This window comes from Rhinolophus hipposideros, assembly GCF_964194185.1.
Source record: "Rhinolophus hipposideros genome assembly, chromosome: 12".
NCBI lineage: Eukaryota > Metazoa > Chordata > Mammalia > Chiroptera > Rhinolophidae > Rhinolophus > Rhinolophus hipposideros.
Window position 1 is genome coordinate 59,658,172 of NC_138058.1, and position 23,038 is coordinate 59,681,209.

Sequence of the window (23,038 nt, forward strand, 5' to 3'; positions counted from 1 at the left end):
GCGGCCCCGGGCTAGGAGGCCTCGGTCTCCCCTGTGCAAAGCCGGGGGAAACCTGAAAAAGAAAGCCGACATCCCCAAAGCAGTCTCTCCCATCCCAACCAAGAAACACACAAAGTCAGAGCGCTTTTCCCTAAAAAAAAAAAAAAAAAAGTTTATTATGGTTAACAGCACAAATGGGTACTGGTACTAGTCCTCTCCTGGACAGGAGTGTGACATTCCAAAATTGTGCAATTTTCCATCTTCCAACGGCGGTCTCAGCCTTGAGGAGGCTCTGTTGGCTAACCTGTCGAGAAAACAAATCTCCCTAGCTGGGCTACGATAGATGGGGATGACCTTTAGATCAGTAGGACGACCTCTATGTGGTTCATGAAGCCTTGGCTTTTCGGCGTTGGGTGCCCCAAAGCAGGATGGAGATGGATAATGTGGTGGATCCCAGAATCCCGAAAAACATAAGCAGCGAGAAGGAGCCCTGTGAATAAAAGACAAAAACAAAACAAAAACCCTCATACACCGTTACCCCAAGGACTACATTCTAACACCCAGTTCTTTCCTAGTGTATCTATCCCCTTGTCCAAGGCAATTCTCTGAGTTTCCCTTTCTCGGTGATTTGCATCAGATCCTGGTCTTATGGCTCTTATTTCTGAGAGGTTCTTGCTCTGTGGATTTCTCTTATCCCTAATTAGAAGGCCTAACTCCTCACCTGGCGCATACACTTGTAGCCATGGAAGCCATCAGCACAAACACACTGAAAAAGACCTGGACCATCAGGCACACATGATCCATTCTCAGGACATATTTCTGGAAGACAGAGAGAAACAGAGAACATCACTGGATCTCATTAGGTATGTTTCTCAAATACCTGCTTCAACTTAGATTCTCTCAATTTTTTCTAGGTCAAAGTAGAGAAAGATGATTACAGATAATCAGAACATAACAATAATAATAAAATATATTTTAAGAGCTTTTCTTCCCAAGGGGTTAGAGACTCAGAAACCTGAAAAGGCACGTAAGCAACTTTACTTTCTTTCTGATCTAAAGGGGAGAATACAAAGGAGGAAAGGCAGTTCCTAGGAGGCCGGAGATAAAATAGCATACCTGTGTCCCTGGTGCTATTGCAAAGGTTCCTTTGCCCTTGGCAGGTTCGCCTGTTTGTATAATACGTGACAGTATTCCAGGCAGTTGTATCTCCAGGACAGTTGACATCTTGTGGCAGTATCCTGAACACAACACAGGCAGTCATAATATGCTGCCTGAAGTTGCTGAGCTCACAGCATTGCCCCTCTTCGATTCTCTCCCCAACCCCATACCCTTACTCACAGAGTCTGGAGCTGGGTAAAGCCATGGAAGGTGTTGGCCAAGTCATCCTTGAGGGGGTTTGCTTGCAGGTCTCTGAAAAGCACACACTGTTAGCATGGTACTCTAGGAAAACACCCTACTTCCATTGATACATCTTCCTGTATTGGTAATCCACTTCTCATTCTGAGTTATCCAAGTTTAGACATTAGTATTCATATCATTACTTTGAATATTATGAATACTAACTATATTAAAATTCATAATATTACTTTTTAGGGGTTCATCCTCAAAGACTTTCCCATCAACCCTTTGCCATAGTCCCCTTTTGGTAGAGAGGATAATTAACCACTTACATGATGACAGCAGTATGTGCCTGAGGAAAGTTTGGACCAGGGTCCTTCAGAGAACAGTTCTGGAGATCCAGCCTGATGGAATAAGGTAATTGGTGTAACTATGTGCCTCTCCTCTTTATCCATGGTAAGCTAATACTACCCCTTTTCTGTTAATATTAGTTGAACACCGCTATGTTCAGGTCCACAAACTAGGTGCTAGAGTAGATGTTTTAATTCTGCACCATCCAATTTAGTCACCACTAGCTACATATAGCTATTTCAATGAATTTAAATTTTTAAAAATTCAGTCCCTCATTAGCCCTAGCCACATTTCAAGTGTTCAGTAACCACTAACATGTGGTTAGTGGCTACAGTATTGGAGAGTACAGATATGGAACATTTGCATCATGGCAGAAAGTTCTTTGCATCTGTGCATATACTGGAAATTTGTTTCTTGTCTAGATTATTGAATCTCACATTGTGATATTATGATTCTCAGATCCACAAAGGACCTTCAAATGGAGAAAAAAATTCAAATCACATAAAGATTTTTTGAAGTACATTTTCTACCACAAATTGTATGTAAACTACTGGATATTAAGGAACATGCCACATTATTTTTCGTTCAGTATCTACTGCTTTCTATTCTTTTATTCTATAAATATTTACTGAGTTCCTCCCAAATTCAAATATTTGAATTGAAAAAACCCCAAAAAAACACCCTCAGTATCTTAGCTTTCAAATGGTTTATAATGTAGTAGGGGAACGAGACCATCACCAAAAATAACAATATATTAAATTACAATATGAAAGAAATCACAGGACGGTATATATATATTTGAGTGGTACACTATGGATCATTACTCTGGTATTTAGTAGTAGGGGGAAATTTTACTCTGGTATTTATTACTCTGGTATTTAGTAGTAGGGGGGAATTCACAAAAGATGTTAGAATTAAAGGATAGATATGTCCTAGTTTGGTGGAGGAAGGCAATTTCAGGTAAGGAGAGAAGCCTGAACAAAGAAATAAAGGTACAATGCTTTTGGAGGGTCTAGGCTAAAGCTAGACCCTCAAGAAGTCTTTGAGTGGGCAAATAATTAGAAATCTAATTTTAAAGCTAGACAGTGATAATGGAAAACAAACTGTTTTTCAGAACGTTTAACGTAGAGAAGTATTTAGGTAGTTAGGGCACGAGGAGAATGAAAGCAAGACATATAATATTTTGAGTTTGAAGGGAGGGTACACTCAAGAGAAAATGCATAATATGGAGCTAGAGGTACCCATAGGTACCTGGAGCTTGGAGAGAGGTCAAAGGATACTAAAAGAGATCTAACCTCCTGCATGGTGGTTACAGTTAAAGCTTTAAGAATAGGTGGAGTCTCAAAGGTTTAAATGGAGAAAATGCAGGAACTAACCTGCATAAGGGGACAGAAGGAGGAACTTGTCTCAAAGACAAACATGAATTAGAGAAGAAAACCATATTAGTATAGTGTATTGGAGGCTAAGCCGGTCATTTCCTGGAGACACACAGTAAATTCAAATACTTAATAAACAAAGGAAGAACGCTCTTTTTAAAACAAAGTCATAAAAGCCTTTGTTAAAAAATAGGCAAAAATTATGACTTTTATGCAGTTTCAACTTGCAAGAACCACAGGATTGTTTACCTAGCCAAAAATGTTATAACAGATTTAAAAGTCTGAGAATCATGGTTTAGATGCCTCCAAAATAGGCACAAATATTTATCCCGAAAGCCAATCAGGCAAGCTTTGATGGATGAGGGTTGGGAACTTTTTTCCAGTATCCAGGGATGTCTTCTCCCTCACCCGAGGATGGTGCCCTTTTGATTCAGGCAGCAGCGAGCCAGCAATATTAGCTCTGGTGTCTGCTTACAATAAAGGGCCACTTCTGACAAATTTCCCACATTCCCTGGACACTGGGTGCATACCTGCAGAAGAGAGAAAACTATTAGGACTCCAGAAAGAAAGCCAAGACAAGAACAAACGATGATCAGAAGTTAACTGCCAGTACACCTCTCCAGAATCCCGCTAACCCAGTGCAGAGAAGTGTCTGACTTTCTATCAGGTTTGAGTAGGATTTGCATTTCTTCCCCTAGGACCGGGCGCCAAATCCGAGTACCAGACCTCACCCAAAGAGGGCCCTCATCTTTGAGGATCGCTATTCAAACATATTTATTACGTCCTCTCCAGTGACATCCCAATCTGACAGCCCTGGTTTGGGAGGACTGCAGGGACACCAAGAACTCATCAGCATTACAAAAAGTGCCGTCTTGCCACCGCATGACAGACGACAGGTGCGTGGACACTTTGCAGACGAGCCAGAGGACTCGCTTGTAGAAAGAACAAGTTATTCAAAGATTAGGAGCGAGGAGGTCAACGTTCAAAGGTCTTTGGACAGGGGCAGAACTGCGCGGCGTGGGTGATCGGGAGCTGAAGCCTGGTGGGCTACCCCCAGGGAGGGCGAGCGCGACCCACGGCTAGCCTAGCACCTCGGCTTCAGTCTGAGCTCTAACTTGCTTCTGTACCTCGGGTAGCGCCAGAGCCCTTTCCACGCCCAGAAAGAGGAGCAGGGCCGCAGCCCCGGGTACCGGGATCGAAGGACTGCCAGGCCCGCAAGGGGACATTTTTCCGCTTTCTTCGTCCTTCACTGCCGCTCGCGAGACTTGCGCACGTGGCTCCGCCCCCCCGGGGCGTGGACGACTGGTGCGGGCCAGTTGGCCCGGGGCGGACTGGGGGTCGCTCCTGCTCCGGACGGTCAGCACTTTTCTCCGTGCGCCCCAGTCCTCCTTAGGGGGAGCCGGCCGACCCCCTGTCCTTTCCCCCCTTTAGCGAAGGCCTCCCCGCCGCCGCTCTTGGTGCCCCGCGCTCCACGCGCCGGGACGCCGAGGTCGCGTCTCGGGGCCCAGTCCTTCTTCCCTCAGTAAACATGGCGGGGCGGGCAGGGGGCGGGGCCGCCTGTCACCCGGCCCGCGCACGCCGCGGACGGGTTCTTCTGCCGCGCTCCGACCTCGGATCTCCACACGCGTGGAGACCCCCCAGGTGGGCCGGACGGGGGCCGGAGGGCATGGTGTGCGCCGGTACCGAGAGGCTCAGGGGAACCGCAGCAGAGCGGACTGGGGAAGGGACGAGGAGAAGAGGGTCGGGGCGAGCCGGTCTCCGGCGTGGAAGTCCGGGGAAATCTTAGGTGCGGGGCGCGAGTTGGGAGTGCCCCCGCCGCCTCGGACGTGGAGGAAGGCAGAAGGCCAGGAAATAAAGAGGGTGAAGGTGATGGAGGAGTGAAGGGCGAAGGGCAAACCCCAGCGGGAGGAGACGATCCTGGGGACGGACGCTCCGGGCACCCTGTACCCTTCAGCTCAGTCCGGAGACCACGCGGTGCCCGGAGCCTTGGCCAGGAGGCAGGAGGCGGGTAGATGCTTCTCTAACTCCTGATCTCCTTTGCCTTCCCAGAAGAAGGGAGCGATGGTGACATCAGGAAGAAGGACGGGACCGTCTTACCCCGGCTAAGTCACAGAGGTAAGGGGAAGGCAAGCACTGTCCCTGGGTGGGACGGGGATGGCGGGGCCGCGCCTGGAGGGACTGAGTGTTAAGGTGTTAGAGATTAAACTTAGCATTAATATTAAAAATTAGCCTTAAGTTTTAAATAAAAATTGGCATTTTAGTGAGCGCCCCCAAAGCCTGCCAGACCTTGAGGAATTCTCGGCGTAAAGACAGAATCTTTTGGGGGCAGTTGGCCCTACTGTGGCCGCTTTGCAGGAGTCAAAACCAGTGTAGTTTGTGACTGAAGTGAGGGTGGGGGTCGGGTGGGGGAGAAAGAGGCTTGTCTTTATCTGGGACACTTAAAAAGGGGTCCTACAGCCGGCTATTCGTGCCCAGTGTGGAACAACTCAGCTCTTACTTGGGACTCCCAGTTTTTCAGAGAGATGCAAGTCCATAGGGTTTAGACCAGTGTAGAGTTTTTAGAAAGCCACCATCCTGTTCTTAGAATCGAGTCTGATGAAGTCTTTGTTACTGGGTCAGGTTTTTCCTGTCTCGTCTAAATGGCTCTGTCTTCAGCCATCTAGGGGAGTTGAACTCTATCAGGAAGCCCTGCCAGTTTACCCCAGTGGTGGAGGATCTCCAGTTCTGTGTGTCTATTCCCGTCTGTACTGGGACCTCTCTTTCTTTCCCCACTCTCTACCTATCCATATTACTAGCTCTTTACCACTTCATATTCTTATTTGCACACAGCAGACATCTTTCTTATATTCCAGTAGTTCCCATCACCTCTGTCATACAGGAGTAGTGAAAATTTGCCAAAGGAGTGAGAAAACTTGAGATGTTGCAATGTACGAAGGCCCAGGGCATCTTTAGGTTAAACCAGCGTGGCTTGTTGGGAACGTTGTTCCGGGGACTAACGTTTGTGACTCTAGAACATGTGATCCAAGAGTTGCCAGCCCTGATTTCCTCTTTTCATTGGCCCCAGGAGGTTCAGAGTTCAGGTTTTGTCTGCATGAGGCCATATAATTCTAACCAGGCAAAAGCTGCCCAAAAACACAGTGTGGGAGAGCCGGAAGGCAGTATGGTGATCTTCCTCCTGTGGGCAAGGACAGAAGGCATAGCTTCTAATGATCTGTGTCTAGAGCAGTTGAAATGTGAACTTTGTTTCGTGACTGACTGACGACAATGAACCTTCTCCTTCTGCCCTGGTTCTGGGAGTAGTAAGGAGGGGATCCCCTGGTGAATAACCTGTCAGACCTGCAGATAGCACTGTTTCTTTCTCCCCTGTTCGGTTTCGTGCTGTATAACCTTCAGCAAGTTACTTAACTTCTCTAAATCTTAGTTTCCTAGAAAGTGTTCATGTAAAGTGCGTAACCTGAGACACGGTATTTTGAGAGTGATAGCTATGGTTACTTCTTCACTTATTTTAATTATCATTTTTTAATTTATTATAATTACTGATTGTTACTAATGTCCATAAAGTACATAGCATACTGCTGGGTTACAGAGCAGGTGTTCAAAAATGTTAACTGTCATCATGTCAGGCTCTCTAAATACCTGGCATCCTCTGTTATTTTTCCCCCCATGCCAACAACTACCCCAGGGTATAGTCCCTAAAGACAGTATGGTATCAATGGAGAGTGTATGGATGGATGGGGAATCACGAGACCTGGGTTCTAATGTGGCCTCTGACAATAATCAACTCTGTGGTTTTGAAAAGCTCACTTGAGTCATTTAGGCCTCAGTGTCTTTGTCAGTAAATAAGGGTATTGTCATAGTGACTCTTAAGATTCCTTTAAGTTTTGAAAGACTATGATCCTGTCCTTGTTCTAGAACAATAGTATGTTCTTTGAGGATTAGTATTTCGGTGCCGGAGTCAGAAAAGCAACTTTCCCATCTTTTCTCAGCCCCTCCTTTCCAATTCCTTCTAGTACACTGCCAAGTGGATTAGGAAAGCCTAATCCATCTAGGAATGTTGTTGAATGTAGTCTCCCGGCTCCCCATTCTGGAGCCTTTAGGGCTGAGGTGGAGTTTGAGTGCCTAGGGTGATAGGGCCATTTAGAGCAGGGCGATTGGTTCTCTGAAGGGGCCAGAATGAACAACTGCTGAGTTTCACTCCGCCCCCAATTCCTGATCTCACCTCAGCCACTTCCAGAGCCAGACCCTCAGTCTTGGTCCAGCTCCAGACACACACAGCTTCTCCAGGCAGCTCTGCCTCAGAACACGGATTGCTTCTCTAGGTGGGTATTTGCCCCAGCAGGATAAGATCACCCTCCCTGGCCCTTCTCTTTGCCCTAGCTCCCTGCCTTGTTTGCTTCTCCCTAAAGTGCTCCTGCAATCATAATTCCGAACTCCTGGCTCCAGCACGTTGCCCTCATTTTGAATCCCACTGCTCTCCCCAGATCTGCTGTTGACTGTGGTGTTACAAATAGAATAGCTGAGAGGTATGTGGCAGGGTTTGTCTGGTAAGGTTGAGGAGAACGGAGCGGTTGGGGATGCCTGGAATGGAGGTGATCTTATTGGGAATCAGTGCTGAGAAGAGAAGGGGTGCTGTTAGCAAGGTGAAACTGGGGATCATGGAAGGTGGGGGCTGAGGCCAGGGGGAATAAAGGAAGCCATGCTGTTTCAGTCTCCATTTCTTCTTCCCCACTGAGCTGTGGCGCCAGGTTGTGCTCTGCTGGCTTAGTGCATTGTACTGACTGGGTCTGTGCCTGCAAGTTGGGGGCAGGGAAATATTCAAGAAGAAACTTGGGCTAGAGTTGATTTCTCTTTTGTTCTGGGGTGGAGACCTAAGAAGGCTGTTTCACAGCTAGGCACGCTCAAAAAGGTCTTGGCCACGTAGTCGTCTCCTGGCTGTCTCACTCTGCGGCTTCCTGCCTCCCTTTTTTCTTCTACCAAGTCCATACTGGGATCTCCAGCCCGTCAAGGGCTGCCACTGCGATGGCTGGTCCAGTTCGGAGGGTGTGAGATGCACAGGCCTGGCGGTGGGAGGCTGGAGAGGCAGGATAGGCCTGACGGGGAGCTGATTCCTTTGCAGGTCACCCTGGACAATGTCACTTGGTGGAGCAGGAGGACTGTGAGACCGACCTTGGCTGACAGCCAGGTTGTAGCCACTTGTCTGCCACTGCCCAGCTAAGCGTCAGCCCAGAGCCCGGGAGCAGCAAGTGACTCCAGGTCACAGCCACAGTGAGGACATGAGTGTGGGGGTGACCACCTCTGCTCCCCTCCCCCCAACCTCAGACACGTCTGCCTTCTCCCTCGTGGACTATGTGGTTTTTGTCCTGCTGCTGGTTCTCTCCCTTGCCATTGGGCTCTACCATGCCTGTCGTGGCTGGGGTCGGCAGACCACTGGCCAGCTGCTGATGGCAGACCGCAAAATGAGCTGCCTTCCTGTGGCGCTGTCCCTGTTGGCCACCTTCCAGTCCGCTGTGGCCATCCTGGGTGTGCCATCCGAGATCTACCGGTTCGGGACCCAGTATTGGTTCCTGGGCTGCTCCTATTTCCTGGGGCTGCTGATCCCTGCACACATCTTCATCCCTACCTTCTACCGCCTGCATCTCACTAGTGCCTATGAGGTGAGCCAGGGAGGAAGGGAGGAGCATATAGGACCCTCAGGGTCAGGGATGGAGAGGAGGAACAGGGCACGTGTGAAGGACCTGGGACCCTGGAATGCCTCTGCCTGATGAGAGTGACAGGGTGAGGTCAGGTGGGGGGAGAAGGAGGGTGCGGTGCTGAGTGGGGTTCAGCATGAATATGAGTTCGATATTCCCTCTTGTCCCTGGACCTCCAGAGGGAAGTTGTGTGTGAATTGGGGGTGGAGTGGGCAAGAATATACTTTTATTTTTTAATATTCCTACCTAGTACCTGGAGCTCCGATTCAATAAAACTGTGCGGGTCTGCGGGACCGTGACCTTCATATTTCAGATGGTAAGTGGGGTGAGGCTGGAAATTGAGCCTGAGGCAGCTGAAGCGTTCCCTGCTCTCAGAATGGCAGGATTTGGTGCACTGAAGCCCCCAGAGGCATCCTGATTCCCATTCCTTCCAGTTCCAGCACAGACACTGGCTGGTAGCAAGAAAGCAAAATTTGGAAGAAAGGAGAGGGAAGTGAGCCTTAGGTGAAGGGAGGCCCTGGGGATATTGGAGCCGAGGTCCGTCTTTCCTCCTCTCTCTGCCCACTCTCATCTCCTCTGCCCCTCACATTCTCTTTCCATGCCCAACAGGTGATCTACATGGGGGTTGTGCTCTATGCACCATCATTGGCCCTCAATGCAGGTGAGGAGGCACAGCCCCTGGCTGCCAGCCCCGGTGGGCTGGGAAAACAGCCTTTCGGAGGGGCAGGTAGAGGAGAGTGTGCAGAAAAGCATCTGACTTTGGCCTAGGAATTATTTCACTGCATGGGCCCTTGGTTGGTCTCCACCAGAGCTTCACTTCACTTGAAAGCTAATCAAACATTACCGTGCCCTAGCTGAGATGATTAATCACCACCTTTTTGTGGAGCTCTGCAAGCTTTGTTTTTACCATTGTGGTGAATGATTTATTTCATCCTTAATGACCAAGTGCTTCGTGTCTTACCAGGGCTTCTCTGGCTTCTCCACTGGGGAAACCTGTTCCAGAGACAGAAATGTGACTTTTATCTCTTTACAGTGACTGGCTTTGATCTGTGGCTGTCAGTGCTGACCCTAGGCATTGTCTGTGCCATCTACACTGCTCTGGTAAGTGCAGTAAGCCTTAGAGGAGGGAGGAGAAGAGATGAAGTAAGGAGGGAAATGGGAAGAAAAGGAAAAGAAGAGTTGAGATAAGAAAGTAGGAGGGGACGGGGTAAGAATGTAGATGAGAAGATGGGATGAAATTCTAGGGTGGAGTGAATGAAATGAGACATAGGAGATGGGATTTGGTGGGAACGATGACAACAAGGTCTCAGGAATTATGCCCCTGGCAATGTGGCTATTTCTGGTGGTATGGTGTCCTCACTGATGGATGGTTTTGAAGACATCTGTGTCAGGCATGATCTTTTCCTTACAGGGTGGGCTGAAGGCAGTCATCTGGACAGATGTATTCCAGACACTGGTCATGTTCCTAGGGCAGCTGGCAGTTATCATTGTGGGGTCGGCCAAGGTGGGCGGCTTGGGACATGTGTGGGATTTGGCTTCCAAGCATGGCCGCATCTCTGGGATTGAGTAAGTACACCCCTTCCCCTGGCTGGGGTCTCTAGTGCCATCCTAGAGCCTGGGCAAGCAGAGGGCAAGCTGTGGAAGGCTTCAGTGCAGCACTGAGACAGGTGGAAACTGGCACTGCAGAGAGGGAGGCTGATGCCAGGGGTCCAGCTCGTTGTTAAGGGGTATCAGGACATTTTCAGTTCCTGGGATGAGGTTGTGTGTTGGAAGAATGGAGCCCTCCCTCCAACTTGCTGCACTGTCTCTTGAGTCCATCCCGTTCTTGCTTTCAGTAGCTCCTTGGCCTTCGCCATAGTGTCTCTTTTGATCCCTGTGGTAGGAGGGTGAGGAGGGCTGAGTCTATCTCTGGGGCTCTGACCAGGTGGCATTTATTGCAGGCTAGATCCAGACCCTTTTGTGCGGCACACTTTCTGGACCTTGGCCTTCGGGGGCGTCTTCATGATGCTCTCCTTGTATGGGGTGAACCAGGCTCAGGTGCAACGCTACCTCAGCTCCCGCACGGAGAAGGCTGCTGTCCTGTGAGTGCTGGGACAGGGAGACTGGGGAGCGACACTAGGGGAAGAGAGTAACCCTGGTTCCACGGGGGCAGGATGTCAGAGTGCACACACCGCCCCTGGGGTCAGGCCGTAAGTCTGCTTTCTGGGGCTTCGGGAGGTGGTAAGGTTGTCTGTTAACCCTCCTCTCCGTGTGGCCTTGGCCTCTTTCGCAGCTCCTGCTATGCAGTCTTCCCTTGCCAGCAGGTGGTCCTCTGCATGGGCTGCCTCATTGGCCTGGTCATGTTCGCCTACTACCAGAAGAACCCCATGAGCATCCAGCAGAGTCAGGCAGCCCCTGACCAGGTGAGGAGGCTCCCTAACCCTCTCCTGTACCCAAAAGGGGCCAACCAGGGTCCCTCAAGAGGAATGTCTGGGTGACTGCGGGAAGTGGATTTAAGTTCTTTCCCACTCTGGGATTCTAGTGCTGTAGATGTGAGGATCCCAGCCCCGGCATCACCTAATCACAGTGCTCACCCTACTGGGTGGGGCCCTACCCTCATTGACTCATCATCACCGCTATGCGCCATGTAACCTGCAAGGAGCTGCCATCCACTTGGGGTCTCATCTAACCCTTCCAGCAGCCTTCTTTTACAGAGAATAGAGGCTCAACAGGTGGCCAGCATGCTCAGCTCACACTGCTAGTCGGGTTGGAGCTGGGGTATGAACTGCATCCTCTTTCCAAAGCCCTATTTCTCTCCACTTCCTGTGGGGTCTCCCTTAGTGCCCGGCTCCTCTTTGTGATGCAGCAGACCGGCCGGGGCATGTGCAGGGGGCCTTCCCGTATGCCTTGCTCTGGGAGGGGCTCCCCTCTCAGGAGAACTATGCACTTCTCTGCCTGCAGTTCGTCCTGTATTTTGTGATGGATCTCCTGAAAGACCTTCCGGGTCTGCCTGGACTCTTTGTTGCCTGCCTCTTCAGTGGCTCCCTCAGGTACCCTCTGACCACTTCCCTCATGGTTGGTGCAGCTGACCTCACTTAGTGCAGGGTAGCAGGCAGGTAGAGGAGGGGATCCCTCTGAGTTTCTCAGTGCGCCCATCCATCTATGAATAATAGCGACAGCTCATCTGTGTAGGACAGCATGTCCTGTCCCAAGAGGTGACCATTTTGATGAAGCATTCTTTTACAACACTAGGAGTTGATCTGAACAAAACCTGTACCCCACTCAGAAAAGGACAAGTGTCCTTGCCTTCCAGGCCTCTTCGTTGGCTGCCAACTGTGCAGATAGTTTCTTGGCTGCAGGCGTCATCTCCTACCTGTAGGGTGCTGTTTCCTCAATAGAGTCCCTTGTTAGTTTTGCTCCTCACAACCCAACTTCTTTCTCTTCTCTTTTCAGCACCATATCCTCTGCTTTTAATTCACTGGCAACTGTTACGATGGAAGACCTGATTCGACCCTGGTTCCCTCAGTTCTCTGAAGTCCGGGCCACCATGCTTTCCAGAATCCTTGGTGGGATTATGCTTCCTCATCTCTACAGTCTCTAAGCCACACCCTAAGCACTGTCGTTAGTCTGCTGTAAAGCACCAGCTTTAGCCAGGGCTCAGCACTTGCTGAATGAAGCACACAACCTTGTTTACAGTTCAGGGCACTTCCTGGGCAGGTTTCTGAGTCACATAAGAATGAGGACACGGTGGGTGGGACCTGGAGCTGGGGCGGCATGAGTAACATTCTGTTTTCAGGGACACAGACATAGTGGTTTGGCTGGCGAAGGAGCTTTGCTCAACTTACCCCCATTTTAGTGTGTTAACTCACATCTTGTTTCCTCTCTTCTTTCTCCCCAGCCTTTGGTTATGGGCTCCTTTGTCTGGGAATGGCCTATATTTCCTCCCAGATGGGACCTGTGCTGCAGGTAATGACTATGGAGGAAAGAAAGCAATTTTTAGGGGCGGAAAGGAGCAGATTGAAACAGGAAGTTGAGGAAGACAGCTATTGTGAAGAGAATGGCACAAGGGCAGATGTCAGAAACTTCCCTTTGGTGGACTACCTTTAGTTGTGAACAGACCCAAGTAGCCAGAAGCCCCAGGGTCATTCCTGGGACGTTGTTGACTCAGAGAGATCTAAGAATCAACTTCAGAGGAGAACCTAAAGCAAGTTCCCTTACCCATCCCTGCACTCTGAAATCCTATAGTCTGATGGTTCCAGATAGAAGAGACAGGCAGACCCATCTGCCGAGAGGGCTCTGGGACAATGTCCGCGAGGCTGCTGGTTTCTGAGCCTGTGTGTTCTTCTCCCAACCCTGCCCCCCGCCCACAGGCAGCAATCAGCATCTTTGGCATGGTCGGGGGGCCACTGCTTGGACTTTTCTGCCTAGGGATGTTCTTTCCTTGTGCCAACCCTCCTGTGAGTGACCCGTCTGGTTCCACAGTCACCTGCAGGGGTGGGCCTGAGGGAGGGCTTGGAAGGGCTTTCACCCTGAGTACTGGGAACTGGTGGGAAGGTTCGGTGGGGCTGGCGTTGTGACACTAGAATACTCCGTGTCGCGGCAGGGAGCCATTGTGGGCCTGCTGGCTGGACTCGTCATGGCCTTCTGGATCGGTATTGGGAGCCTAGTGACCAGCATGCGCCCCAGCATGGAACCCGCACCCTGGAACGAGTCCAGCAATCTGACCACTGTCACCATGACCACGCTGATGCCCCCCATCACCCTTTCTAGGTGAGTCGGGCCTCACTCTTTCTCCTTGGGGAGAATAGCTCATTTTTGAGGGGCTCCCCAGGGGCCTTGCTAAGGAATGCGCCACCAGAAGCCTCAGGGAAATGTTGGGTGTTGAGTCCCAAGCCCCTAGGACTGTGCAGGTGGGTGGAGCCAGGGCCGAGGAACTCCCTGTCAATGAGTTGCTAATTGTCCCCACCTCTCTGTTCTCCCCAGGCCTGCAGGGCTACAGCCGCTCTATTCCCTGTCCTATTTATGGTACAGCGCTCACAACTCCACCACAGTCATTGTGGTGGGCCTGATTGTCAGTCTGCTCACTGGTGAGGGGGTGTGGGATGAGAGCACAGAAAAACAGGATGGGCTAAGGGCGGCTGCTCAGGGAATCTGTGCTTCGGAGGGAGAACTGACCTTGTCCTCTGTGCTCCTGGATGTCTGCAACAGTCAGGCTTCTTGGCCGAGCTCCAGGAGGTGGGCGGGGGTGTGGGCTGGGAGCCCCGAGAACACAGGGCTTGCTGAGTGTGCACTGGTTACATGGTAAGACTCAGAGGTACCTTGATCTTCAGGGGGAATGCGGGGCCGGACCCTGAACCCTCGGACCATTTACCCAGTGTTGCCAAGACTCCTTGCCCTTCTGCCTGTGTCCTGTCAGAAGCGACTTCACTGCAAAAGCTACAGCCAGGTAGCACTTTTGTTGTCCATATTGCCCCCTTCCTTCCCTCTCCAGACTATCACCTAGTCTTCCAGGTTCCTTTTCATCCCTTTTCTTTCTCCCCCACCCAGCACCCTTTGCTCTGAGTATTTGCCTGAGCCTAAACCATCCCGCAGCAGCTGCCGCGGGTCCCATGGGGGAGTACTGGTTGGTGGGTGGGCAGAAGGGGCCTTAGCCTGGAGAGGCACACAGCGTGCTGGCCTTTCCTCTCCTCTCCCCCTCGTGCTGATCTCCCTTCTGGCCGGGAGCAAAGCATGAGTTCCCCCCCAGCCCTTTGTCTCCTGTTCATGGAGACATGCCCTCTCCCTTTGCTCTGTGTGTCCCCAGGACCTCCCCGAGGACACCGCTGTGTTTCCAGAGAAGATGAGTAATGGGATACTGAAGGACAGCGGAGATAGGGAGGCCACACCAGTGGCTGAGGAAGGCCCGGCGCACCAGGGGAGCAGCCCCGCCATCCTCCAGGAGACTTCACTGTGATCTGCACTCAGGACCAGCCCTGGAGGCTACCCTGCAGGGCACGATGAGCTACTTGATGTGTTCTGCAGGGACAGTTGGGGACTGAATGACCAGATGACCTAACCCAACCAAAGGACCTTGTTCTTAGGGGTCCGGAACATTAGAAGCTGTCAGGTCATGGGAGGTGTGAGGGCAGGACAGGATTTTGCCAAAAAAGAGGATAGAAGGGAATTCTCTGGGAAGAGGGTAATGGCTTCTGATTGGACGTCACCAGGCTCCTTTGCAGTGGATAGAAACCATAGCGCTGTTACAGCTCTCATGGGGCCTGATTTGGCAAGATTGACCATCTCCACCAAAAACTCAGTGCTGCCTTGGCCAGCTGTTACTTCCCTTGCCATCGCATCTAAGCACAGATTCTGTCAGCCACAAAGAGCCCCTGTGACTACTTTCAGGTGGTCTGTGACACCCCGACCCTCTCATTCTTACCTGTCTACCTCCAATCTGGAGAGGGAGGTTTTGGTGTCCCTGGGAGGCCTCGGAATAGACAGGTATGTATGTCTCCTTTGTGTAGAGTGGGGGGAAGCTTTCCACCCACCGCCCCCACCCCAGTGGGCACTTGGGGGTGGGGATACTGATCCAAGAAAACAGGGCATGACCAGGTCCACTGTGGATTGTGCCATCTCTGACGCCTGAGCCACCCCACCCTAGTGTCATTGTGTCATTCGTGCTCCTGTTTCCTTTGGGAGTTTCTTTCTCATGTATCTTTGTTCCTAGGGAATAAAAACTGTCATTGGGTCTAGAATCTGGGCCCCTGTACTGTCTGCAGCTGCTCTTACCCACCCCAGTCCAATCCCTGGTGAGGATAAGTGCTTCCGTTTCCCATGCATAGGTCTTCTGCTGAGGAGAAGCAAAGGGGACCTAGCTCTGGCTTGGTGAAGTTTCAAGTCATGCCCCTGGCACGTCTGCAGGGGGCAGCATTGTGCTCAACAGTGGAAGATGCACACATTCTCCCCCTTACTGCTTATCCGCTGTGGCTTAGTCTGTCCCCTGTCCTGCCCTCCTTGTCCGTGAGCAGAACAATCTCTGCTCCTCTGAGATTTTCACTTTGGGGGCTAGAGGAAGTATGCTGCTCTTTGGCTTTAAAAATAGAACGTTCCAGGTGGACTTTTATGGTCTTGTGAAGAACACTGTGCTCATTCCCACCCACACCTCTTCTTTACCCGTTTGGTCCCAGGCAGATATGTAGATAGTTCCAGAAAACACCAGGTTGACTCTGCCCTGAGGTCTGCCCCCTTCTTGGCAGCCCCTCCACCTGCGGGTTGAAGGGGCACTGCTCCTAGCTAGCTACCCCACCCCACCAAGCTGGACCTAACCAGGCTCTCGTGTTTATCCACCAACTACATGCAAGGGCCTTACCTTGGCCACCATTTTACAGAAGAGGAAATGACTGCCCCCCAGGACCCTGCACCAGCTGTCACCGTTGGCATGTCAGCGCTGCCCCTGTTTTGTCTCAAAGTCTTGAATTGTAGCTATATTTGCATAGAAGGGGGTAAAAACCCAAGGGACTTGACACTTTTAAGAATTATGATATTTAAGAGGAAATGGTAAAAAGATCCAATTCTCCATATATATATAATTCAAATTCCATAACAACAGAGATGCTCCTTCATTTCTAACTCAGTAAATTTCATGCAGCATTTTGAAAGCGCCATTCATTTGGGCCGGCCCGGTGGCTCAGACGGTTAGAGCTCTGTGCTCCTAACTCCGAAGGCTGCCTGTTCAATTCCCACATGGGCCAGTGGGCTCTCAACCACAAGGTTGCCAGGTCAATTCCTCGAGTCCCGCAAGGGATGGTGGGCTGCGCCCCATATAACTAGCAACAGCAACTGGACCTGGAGCTGAGCTGCGCCCTCCACAACTAAGGACAACAACTTGAAGCTGAATGGCACACTCCACAACTAAAAAAAAAAATTGAAAAGACAACAACTTGACTTGGAGAAAAGTCCTGGAAGTACACACTGTTCCCCAATAAAGTCCTGTTCCCCTTCCCCAATAAAATCTTAAAAAAAAAAGAAAAAGTGCCATTTAATGATTATGAAGGTGGCGTCTAATGGAGAGACCTGGATTCAAATACTGGGTTCATCCATTTAACTTCCTTAAGCTTTCGTTTTTTTCATCTATTAAGTGTGGATTTCATAGGATTGTTTAAGGATTCAAAATCACATTTCACATAAAAGACATGCGTTCCTTAAATGACATTTATTGTGATTATTATTGTATTTTTCAGAGCACTTTTCGAGTGCTACCTGATTTTTTTTTTTTGGGGTGCTACCTGATTTTATACTTTGGGAGAGAAGTACATCCCATATCATCTCCATTTTTAATGGACAAAGTAACCGGATTGCTTGGCTAGTGAGTAGTTGAGGCAGAGCTAGAACCAAGTCAATAACTACCAGTAGCCCACCCAAACTGTATCTCTGTTGCCATGGTAGCGGTCTTATTTTGGATAGGGTGTTCACACAGCTGACAAGTTGTCTCCTGAGACAGCACTCCAGAGAACAACAAGGCACTAAATTGGGTGCTATTATATCATCATTCTTGAACCTTCCTGTGTCAGTGGCTTTCAAACATTGACTGAGACCTACCGTAAGAAGTATTTCACACCATGATCCAATACACTCATACACTGCATTATGTTACTAAAACATTTCTTGAAAAAGTACCTCTGGGCGTAGTTACTATTTTCTGAACTCTTCCTCTTCCGTTCCCTTCCAGGATAATTCAGTGCTAAAGCCGTTATGTAAAGCAGAGCAAGGGAGGCATTCACGTTGGGGCTCTGGTGTGGATGTCAGCTCAAGTGAAACGAGGAGAGAGGCCATGTGTGGAGGGAGTGCCCTATTTGGATGTCACAGCCTGAGCAGGACAAGGAGAGCACAGGGGCGCTTGCATGGTGTTGGACAAGGAGAGTGTCCATTTGGGTTGGTAGCCTTATGTGGGATTGGAGCATGAAAGGTGTCCCCACAGGAAAGAAGGCTTGATGTGGGTGGTCAGCTAGAGGCGAGTGAAGAGGGAGTCCATGCATGGGATCAGGCTGATGTGGGGTGTCAGTCTGAGCAGCATGAGGGGGGCATCCACAAGGTTGGGGGTGACTTGGCATGGGTTTTCAGAGCCTGTGTGTGTCCCACAAGGAGAAGCAGCCCAAACAGAATGAAGAGGGCACCTGCATGTGTGAGCGGCCGACTTGGGCTGTTAGAGCCTTGAGTACAGTGAGGAGGGCACCTACAATGCCTGGCCCACAAACCTCTGTAGGAGAAAGATCTGTGGTCAGGTGGGAGACCAAGTAGGCTGAGGAGGCAGTGTGGGGTGGGGTGTTGGCCTAAGCAGGCTGATGAAGAGGTCCACGCAGGGGCCAGCCTCGTGTGGCCCAGGGCAGTTTCAGAGCCTGAGTAGGATGAAGAAGGCATACGAGTATGTGCAAGAGAGTGATGGGGCTTTGACTACATACAGAGGATTCATCAAATATATTAAGGATAATGTGAGTCATGATTCGCACTATTGGAGAAGGGCGTTAGATGCATGGAAAGGGAGAGAGCAAGAATGAGCCCGTAGTGGTGAATTGGAATAGGAGATACTAGCATGCGTTCCTGGTTTTCAACAGATCTGTATAGATGTAGAAATAGGGATGGAAGTAGCTCTGTCCACTGAAGGTTTGGGAGCAGTAACAGCCCAATAGCAATAAAGGCTTAATGCGGGGATCTTGGATTCTAAGTACATTCTCCACTAAACAACAACAACAAAACAAAAAACCCCACAGGGCTTCTTGGAAAAATAGTTGATTTTAGGCCTAGGACATCTCGTGCCTGAAACAAAGAACTATTCAGGGAATGTTAAGATCATATCAAAAGAACATAGAAGCTAGTTTGAAGGGACTCCAACTGGTCAACTCTGGGACAATCTGAACACCAAATAATTGGAATGGACTATAATCCATTGAAAAAAGGAAATCATGAGTTTCTACTGATGAAAGTAGTAAGTTGGAATTTAGATGAGAAATGGTATATTTACATAGTTTCAGACACTTCGCTCTGCACAGAATACTTATTAATTACAAGGGGCAAAGAATAAGTTTGTAGTGGAGAAGCAGCCTGGTTGGCACCATCTTAATTAAGTGAGCAAAATGAACATCTGTAACAGGACAATTCAGTGGTGGATCGTCTGATAAGATACAATGGGAAGAACACAATTACTTCTGTGATACTAGGTCAAAGATGTAACCTGAATATAATCACACACAAAAATCAGACAAAATAAAATTAAGAGACATTCTGTAAAATAACTGGCTTGCAATCTTCACAGAGATTGCAAAGAGAATTGCTTTAGAGCCAAACAGAGCAGTGGAAAAAAATCTCTGGAAAATCACAGATCAGATCTCATGTGGATTTGCAGTCCAATTTCACATTGTTCAACAAGTCAAAATTTGGGACTTTGAAAAGAATAATAAAATTCACCAACTCTGGCAAACAAATGATTAAGAAAAAAGAGATAACACAAGTAATCAATTCCAGAAATAAAAAGGGTATATAAATACAGATATTGTATACACTAAAATGATAAAAATTATGATCAATTTTAGGGTAATAAATTTGAAACTTTAGATATTATGGACAAATTACTAGAAAAGTTTCACTAAAATAGACAGGGAAATGATAAAATATCTGAAGAAATAGAAATAGTAGTAAAAAAATCTTACCATGAGGAAAATCCCTCACCCACCTTGAGTTCTCGTCTTTCAAGGAATAAATAATGCTAAATTTTTAAAAATGATTTCCAGAGTAAAGAAGAGAAAACTGTCCTGAATGCATTTGCTAGATACCAGTGACTAGCATTTAAAGTTTGAAATTTTAAATGTCTTTTAGAGTGGGATCCATCTAATACCAAAACCAGACAGAGACAGCATAAGAAGAAAAGAAGCATAAGAAGAAAAGGTCAATCTTAATCATGAACACAGATGCAAATATCAAAAAACAGGAGTGAACAGAATCCAGCAATGTATCTAAAAAAAGATAATATATCCTCACCAACCTATTGAGTTTATTTCAGAAATGAGAGGTTGTCTAACAATAGAAACCCAAATAGTATAGTCCTCAACATTAATAGATTAAAGCAAAAATCTCACTATCATCTCAATAGGTGCAGAAAAAGTGTTTTGTAAAGGTGAACATTCATTTATGAGCAAAAATAGCTATAGAAGGACTTCCCTAACCTATGATTAAGAGAATCTATAGAAAAATTCTAGGGCAAAACCTTTAACAGTATAATCAAGTCAAATAATTAAAATAATTTAATTATTTTAACTATAATCAAAGAATTTTTTTTAAAAAGGGAAAGGGGGGGGAAATTTAACGTTTTTGTGTTGAAAAGCTTTCTCTTTGAGATCAGGAACAAGATCAGGATATCTGCTATTACAATCTAGTCAGAGCAGTCATAGAAAAGCTCAAAACAAAGGAAAAGAGTGATGAATTTGACCATATTAAAATTTAAAACTTCTTTTCAATGAAAGACTATTAAGAGTAAAAAAAGACAACATACCAAAAGTAGGGAAAATCTGTTTGCACCACATAAAGTTGACTTAAAGAACTTGTGATGTAAAGACTGCCTAACAACCAACATGAAAAAAGACAAGCCATCTGATTAAAAACAGGGAAAAGATTTGAATTGACATTTTACAAAAGAGGAAATGCAAATGGCCTATAAACATGTGAAAAGGAATTCATTCTTGAAACCAGGGATATGCCAATTAAAACCAAAACAAGGTACAATTACATCCTTACCAGACTGGCCAAAACATGACTTCATGTACTATTTAGAGCCATTAACTTGGTTCATGCTGAAGTGGCTATTGTTTAACCCATCTTTGCTTTTGTACATCAGTGCAAACGTCCACAGATTGAAAAGGGCACATTACATCTTATTATCATAAAAGAATATAGTTTTAACTTCAGCGATAAGGTCATTAATAAGATCCCAGGGACCCCTATGGGGTCATTGACCACACTGTGAGACTCGTTGCCCTGAACCAGGAGATGTACAAGTATTTTCATAGCAACGTAATTATCCAAACTGAAAACAACCCCAAAGTCCATAAAAGCTAGTGTTACATTCTTACAGGTTACATTCTTATGCAGCAATGACAAAAAATCAACCACAGCCATATACAACAAGCTGAAATGTTGATCAAAAGAAAGTGAGTCTTTACACCTGAAACTAATAAAAACAATAAAAAATAAAAAAAGTGAGTCATAGAAGAAAACACTGATTCCATTTGTTAAAGCTCAAAACAGAAAAAAATTAAGCTCTATTGTTTATGGACCCACACAAAGGTGGTAAAACCATCAAGAAAAGAAAAGCCAGGAGCCTCTAGGGAAGAGGGTAGATGATGAGATCAGGGAAGGGCTTTGCAGGGACTAAGTTCTTCACTGGGTGGGAATATTATAAAGGTTCACTTTAAACGTTAAAAGTATGTTGATATGCTCTATGTCTATTTTGCAATACATATTTTGAATCTACTAATATATGAGAGTCATTGACATAGTTCTCATTTCTAATATATTAAGAAGAAAAGCAAGATGCAGAATCATAAGCAACATGCCACCTTTTGCAGTAAAAATGATGAAGAAAAGAATACGTTAATACTTGTTTGTGTATACACAAACTGTCTCTGAAAGGGTAGAGAAGAAAGTAACAGCGATGAATGTGAGGGGAAAGGATGATAAGAAGATTGAGGTGGGGTTGGGGGGGGTCTTCTCATCTCTACAACTTTTTACACACTTTGATTTTGCACAATTTATGTATTACCATACTAATATATTTTTAAAAGTCCTATACATTGGGAAGTTTAAAAAATACTTGAATATCACCTGTATGAAAGATAAATCAAACTGGAAATTTAAATCATTTAGAAATGTATTGCAACTTCAGCGTTATTACCTAGCAAAAACTGTGGCTTTAGACCAACAGTCTTTTAAATGTTGAAAAATCTGATGGGCAGAGAAAGAAAATCTCATTTAATTTGCTTTTCTTGGTTACTGTTGAGTTTAAGCACCTTTTTTTTCCTCTCTTTTTTTTCTTCTCTTCCTCCTCCTTATCCTTCTCCTCCCCCTTTTCCTCCTTCTTCTTCCTCTCCTTCTTTTTTGCTTGGATTGTTCTGTGAATTTCCTTGTTATATCCTTTGTCAAGCAGTTTTTGTCGGAATGCTGAATATATTCTGGATTTCTCCCACTCTTTCCCTTTTCTTTTAACTCTTATTATGGTATTTATTTTAACAGAAGTTTTAAATTTTTATGAGAACAAATCTTTCAGTTTTATTTTTATGGCATCTGGGTTTTGTATCTTGTTTAGGAAGGCATTCTCCACCCAAAAATGATTAAAAACATAGTTTAAAAGCTTTTAAAATATTTTAACTTTTCCACCTAATTGTTTAATTATTTGTACCATCTGTGTTTGGGGTGATGGGGCAGGAGTTTCAATCTAATGTTATTTTTCCCTTCGGTGGTTAACCAGTTATCTCTCATGGTTTATTGAAAAAGCCATTCTTTCCTCACAGATTTTAAATGTTGCCTCTATTGTAAGCTTCATTTGCATACATATGTGGATCTGTTCTGCATTTTATTCTGTTCCACTGATCTATTTGTCAATTTTTATCCCTTTAGTTTTATATTACTAAATCTATTAGTGTTATGTTTATATAACTTTATATATTTTTATATTTACATTTTCATATGTTATAGGGTGAATTCCCACTCAATAATCTTTTCAGATTTTGGGGGCTACTATTGAACATTTTCTCTTTCAGAAGAGAATCAGAATTCTTAAATTCCAATTTAAAAATCCTGTTAAAATTTGGTTGGGATTGCATTGAATTTATAGATTTGTTTGATTGTCCTGGATGACAGTAGCATAGAAACTGCTTTCCCTGGATGCTGTCAGTACCAGACCTGAGTGGCTTTCCAGGCAGTCTCCTTTGTGTATGGTGTTTGACTCTGACAGGCAATTCGTAGGAGCCGTGGCTCTGTCTGAACTGTCTACATGGGGTCCTCCATACCCAAAGCATGGATGGCACTTATAGCGGGCTCCTCTCCCTGTCTTTGGACAGGTGCTGTAATCCAAAAAGTGGCAAGCAGGCTCAGATGCAAAAGGCCCATTTAACTCGCAATATTTTTATGCAGAAATACAGTAGTGATCCTAACCTCTACTTAACCACCTCAGCTTGAAAGATGCTCTCCATTTACTCCGCAAAATATACTGACTGATAACCAAAACCCATTAAAATCCCAGAACTAGTAGGCGACTCTCTAAAGCAATCTACACACATGGCTCCCACGGGTTAAGCTGTA

At 46.9% G+C, this 23,038-nt stretch overlaps 2 protein-coding genes across 14 annotated transcripts; one reads left to right on the forward strand and one right to left on the reverse strand.

The window, feature by feature from the left end:
* Positions 1-128: 128 nt before the first annotated feature.
* ATRAID (all-trans retinoic acid induced differentiation factor) lies at positions 129-4,301 on the reverse strand. Its single transcript, XM_081068912.1, has 7 exons — positions 4,172-4,301; positions 3,453-3,574; positions 1,650-1,721; positions 1,318-1,389; positions 1,096-1,217; positions 701-798; positions 129-469 (listed from the first exon to the last, which is right to left on the reverse strand). The coding sequence occupies exons 1-7, from the start codon at positions 4,268-4,270 to the stop codon at positions 365-367; spliced, it is 690 nt and encodes a 229-aa protein (XP_080925038.1). The 5' UTR covers positions 4,271-4,301; the 3' UTR covers positions 129-364.
* On the forward strand, positions 3,560-16,707 carry SLC5A6 (solute carrier family 5 member 6). Of its 13 annotated transcripts, XM_081068893.1 has the most exons (19): positions 3,571-3,711; positions 3,837-3,940; positions 5,094-5,159; positions 7,269-7,363; positions 8,161-8,698; positions 8,985-9,050; positions 9,344-9,395; positions 9,768-9,835; positions 10,146-10,300; positions 10,675-10,815; positions 11,007-11,136; positions 11,675-11,763; positions 12,167-12,279; positions 12,612-12,679; positions 13,084-13,170; positions 13,317-13,483; positions 13,697-13,800; positions 14,044-14,159; positions 14,517-16,707. In XM_081068893.1, the coding sequence occupies exons 5-19, from the start codon at positions 8,318-8,320 to the stop codon at positions 14,664-14,666; spliced, it is 1,887 nt and encodes a 628-aa protein (XP_080925019.1). In that variant the 5' UTR covers positions 3,571-3,711; positions 3,837-3,940; positions 5,094-5,159; positions 7,269-7,363; positions 8,161-8,317; the 3' UTR covers positions 14,667-16,707. The 13 variants fall into 13 exon arrangements, 12 of the variants coding, with proteins under 12 accessions (XP_080925017.1, XP_080925019.1, XP_080925016.1 ...); XM_081068891.1 differs by lacking the exon at positions 7,269-7,363 and having other exon boundaries at positions 3,560-3,711; XM_081068890.1 differs by lacking the exons at positions 3,571-3,711; positions 3,837-3,940 and adding an exon at positions 4,049-4,400.
* The last annotated feature ends 6,331 nt before the right edge of the window (positions 16,708-23,038 follow it).